The sequence below is a fragment of the Monopterus albus genome, unplaced genomic scaffold (genome assembly GCF_001952655.1).
Source record: "Monopterus albus unplaced genomic scaffold, M_albus_1.0 scaffold14.1, whole genome shotgun sequence".
Taxonomy (NCBI): Eukaryota; Metazoa; Chordata; class Actinopteri; order Synbranchiformes; family Synbranchidae; genus Monopterus; species Monopterus albus.
Window position 1 is genome coordinate 1,011,912 of NW_018127894.1, and position 3,344 is coordinate 1,015,255.

Below are 3,344 nucleotides of genomic sequence, written 5' to 3' on the forward strand. Positions count from 1 at the left end.
AATGAAAATTAATTTCCTATATTTCCATACTTCCACAATGTTGTATGAAATATTACATAAAATGATCAAACTAATGTTCAGAGCAATGATTTGCTGCATAACATTAAAAGGTAGAAAGATGGTTCCAGGAACAATCAATGCATTTTATTTTTTCTTGCTTCTCCCTAAGTGTGACGAGAGCAGAGCCTGGTGTTTTACAGGAACCAGCATTTCATCTATTGATTATTTTCTGTTGCTAGTGGATGAACTTGTTTTGCCACATAGTTGTAAGCATTGTGCACAGGCTAGTGCGGTTCTCTCTGCCTTTTAATGCCTGCAGCAGCGTTTCACTGTGACTTTGGGAGAAACAGGTTTCCTTGATAGACAGAAACAAAACGCTGCTCACACTTGTACCATGAGCCCCTGGCTGTTGAGACACTTTTGTGATGTCATCTTTTATTTTTCAGTCATGTCCTTCTTTCAGTGCCATTTTAATTTCCCCCTGTTTATATTTTCTGTGTAACTTACCTGAAACAAAACGCTTGACTGTCCATATCACATTTTGTTGGAGCCCTTATACATTGTTTCTTACAGAAATTGTGCATTTGTGCACTAAAATATATTGCATATACTGTATATTCTCACTTAGATTTGCTTATCTAGTTCAAGCAGTTTAGTTTTATTCTTAGATTTGACATAATACTATTTCCAGTATTTTGTGATAGGTCAGTGATAAATCATGTTTGAGACAAATATTTGAACTAACTAGCACATTTTCATCACAGGGAGGGTTCTTAACAAATGTTTGGCTAGTATAGTTCATTTCTTACTTTCAAGTAAAATAATGTATAAACTCTGTTATTTTAGGTCGAGCCTGTAAGAACTGTGAGCTTGTACTAGATGTGACTCCCTCATCTAAAATCACATAAATGTCCTTTGTATATTCTAGCCAGCAGTGAACTGGGTGGTACCGGTGGCTGACAGGGAGAGATATGATGACATTTTCAAACAAACAGACACCGACAATGACGGCCTCGTCAGCGGCACTGAGGTCATAGAGATCTTCATGCAGTCCAGTCTCTCCCAGACAATGCTGGCACAGATATGGTGAGAACACAGCTCAGTTCAAAATTGTTTGCAGATGTTTTCCTCTTTACTTTCACACTTTTTTTTCCCATATATTGACAATTTATAGTGGCTGAGGTAGCTCAGTGTGCAACAACTTAAGAAAGTGCAATCAAAGTAGGAAATGCGTTCACCGACTTGACACATGTGGCTTAAAGAAGTGCTAACAGAGAAGGGTTGCACTCTATCCTAGACTCTAATCTGTTGCCATGTAAGACAAATGGTGCATTGGTAGCCTAATGTCATCCCCATTTGAAGTAGGTGCAGCAGGCCACATTATATAGTAAATAAACCCAAAATACAACATTTTTTTAGTCGGCCCTTAAATGGCAAAGTAACATTCACTGTTTATAGTTTTTTTTTTTTGTTGTTGTTTTTTTTTTTGTTGTTGTTTTTTTTAATTTTCAAGAGAAAATGGTCCTCTATACAGCTGATCTTACCAGAGCTCTTTTATCATTCCTGGATACTTCAATAGCACTGAATCATCCCTACTCATGGAAAGTAAGTTGCACTGGGTTTAACACTATTGCACCATTTTGTGGAAAGTTTAAATCATTACATTTTCTCCTGAAGACGTGGGCAAAATAAGATTCTAAGATGGTTTAAGTGGGCTACACCAAGTAAGTGGAACTAGCTAAACTGGTAAACTCGGGGCCTGTGTTTCCATTGGGTATTATTTCCTCTGGTATTATCTGATAAATAAAGTTTTGAGTGAAGATTCTCTTTCTGTCTCCAGGGGATTAGCTGACACTAAACAGACAGGAAAGCTGACTCGGGAGCAGTTCTCTCTGGCCATGCATCTGATCCAGCAGAAGGTCACTAAAGGTGTGGACCCACCCTCCACTCTCACTCCAGACATGATTCCCCCCTCAGAAAGGACTGCAGCATCAGTGGTGGGTCCCGTGAGTTCTGACTAGTCTGCCACAACCACTGCTTCATCTTTCAGGAGCCCTGTTTGTTGAATTTCTTCCCATTTTCACTTGCATCTGTATCTTAACAGGCTGCTGCTATATTCCTATGAAATGCTGAATTCTGCTGTCTGGGGTTTCAGCTTTTCCCTGCAAAACTGTTTTTATGCTTTTGCTTTTTTGAGCTCTTTTCTGTCCTATTTGACAGAGTTTCGTGGGGCTTATGTCTTCTGTGAGACCTGACCTTGCTGCACTTGCTAGTGTGCGCAGAGTGAGTAGTTGTTTTGCACCACAAGATGGCACTTTTACTCTGTCATATTTTCTATCTGGGTCTGAAGCACCAGGTGTAAATAGGACCATGTGCCTTTTATTATGTATTAGTTTGTCAGTTTGTTTCCTAATAACAGGGAATGTAGAATTTTTTTTGTCTTAAAATCTTGTTTACTACTGGTAGTATATTTGTCATGCCTTTAGATTTTCCACAAATGTGTCTTCTCTAAACCTCAGCTATATTAAGGGCAAACACTGCCACCTGCAGACCTGCTGCAGGTTCATCAGCAATGGTCCATCACGGCAACCAAATGATGTCCAGCTATGAAATACTTACTCACTAATGTGTGTAATTCTAGTAGAATATGTGTTGTTTACTTTGCTACACATTTACAGACATAGAACATCCGAGGGTAAAGGTGTCATGCTTTGGCCAACCAGTAATTTAAAGGAAAATTGTGTTAAATCTTTTTGATCCAAAATGTGCTTGTAAAGGCAGTTTTCAGATTGTACAGTGGAGATGTCATTTTTAAATCATATTTTTCAACTTTAGTGTCACGCCATCAAAATAGGTCTGGAGTTGCCATTTTCACTCAAAAATGTCTGGAAATGCAAATTAAAACATATTTCAAAGGGTTTAAGATACTTTTTTTTCACTGAATTATAATCCACAGTTTACTGTAGTGTTACATTCCTTTGTATTGTTTTGTCTATGTACATCTCTTTTCATTTGTGTATTGTCTGGATTTCTTGCTCCCTCCCTAGCTGTGCGAGGTGTTTGTATTTCCTTTCTGTGTCTTTTGTTTAGTACATATCAGCGGGGAGCTCCTCTCTCCCTGTGTATCTTGTCCCTCTTGCTCACCTTCTCCCTTCTTTTCCCCATTCTCCTATTTAAACATTTTCCCTCATCTTTTTTTTTTTTTTTTTGCATCCGTTTCATTTCACCTGCAGCTATCACATTTGTTGTTTTTGTTCTCGCCTTCTGTCACCCTCACATCCTTCATCGTACCTCCTTACCAAACGTACTTTTTCTCACACTCCTCTATCTCAATGTCTGTCCCT

The 3,344-nt window shown here is 38.6% G+C and overlaps 1 protein-coding gene across 1 annotated transcript in view; it reads left to right on the plus strand.

Annotated features, from left to right (window-relative positions):
* Positions 1 to 3,344, plus strand: part of LOC109955389 (epidermal growth factor receptor substrate 15-like 1) — a 17,856-nt gene that overhangs the window by 2,926 nt on the left and 11,586 nt on the right. Inside the window, 3 exon segments of the mRNA XM_020591516.1 lie at positions 929 to 1,086; positions 1,841 to 2,020; positions 2,685 to 2,701. Coding sequence (XP_020447172.1) covers positions 929 to 1,086; positions 1,841 to 2,020; positions 2,685 to 2,701 — 355 coding nt within the window.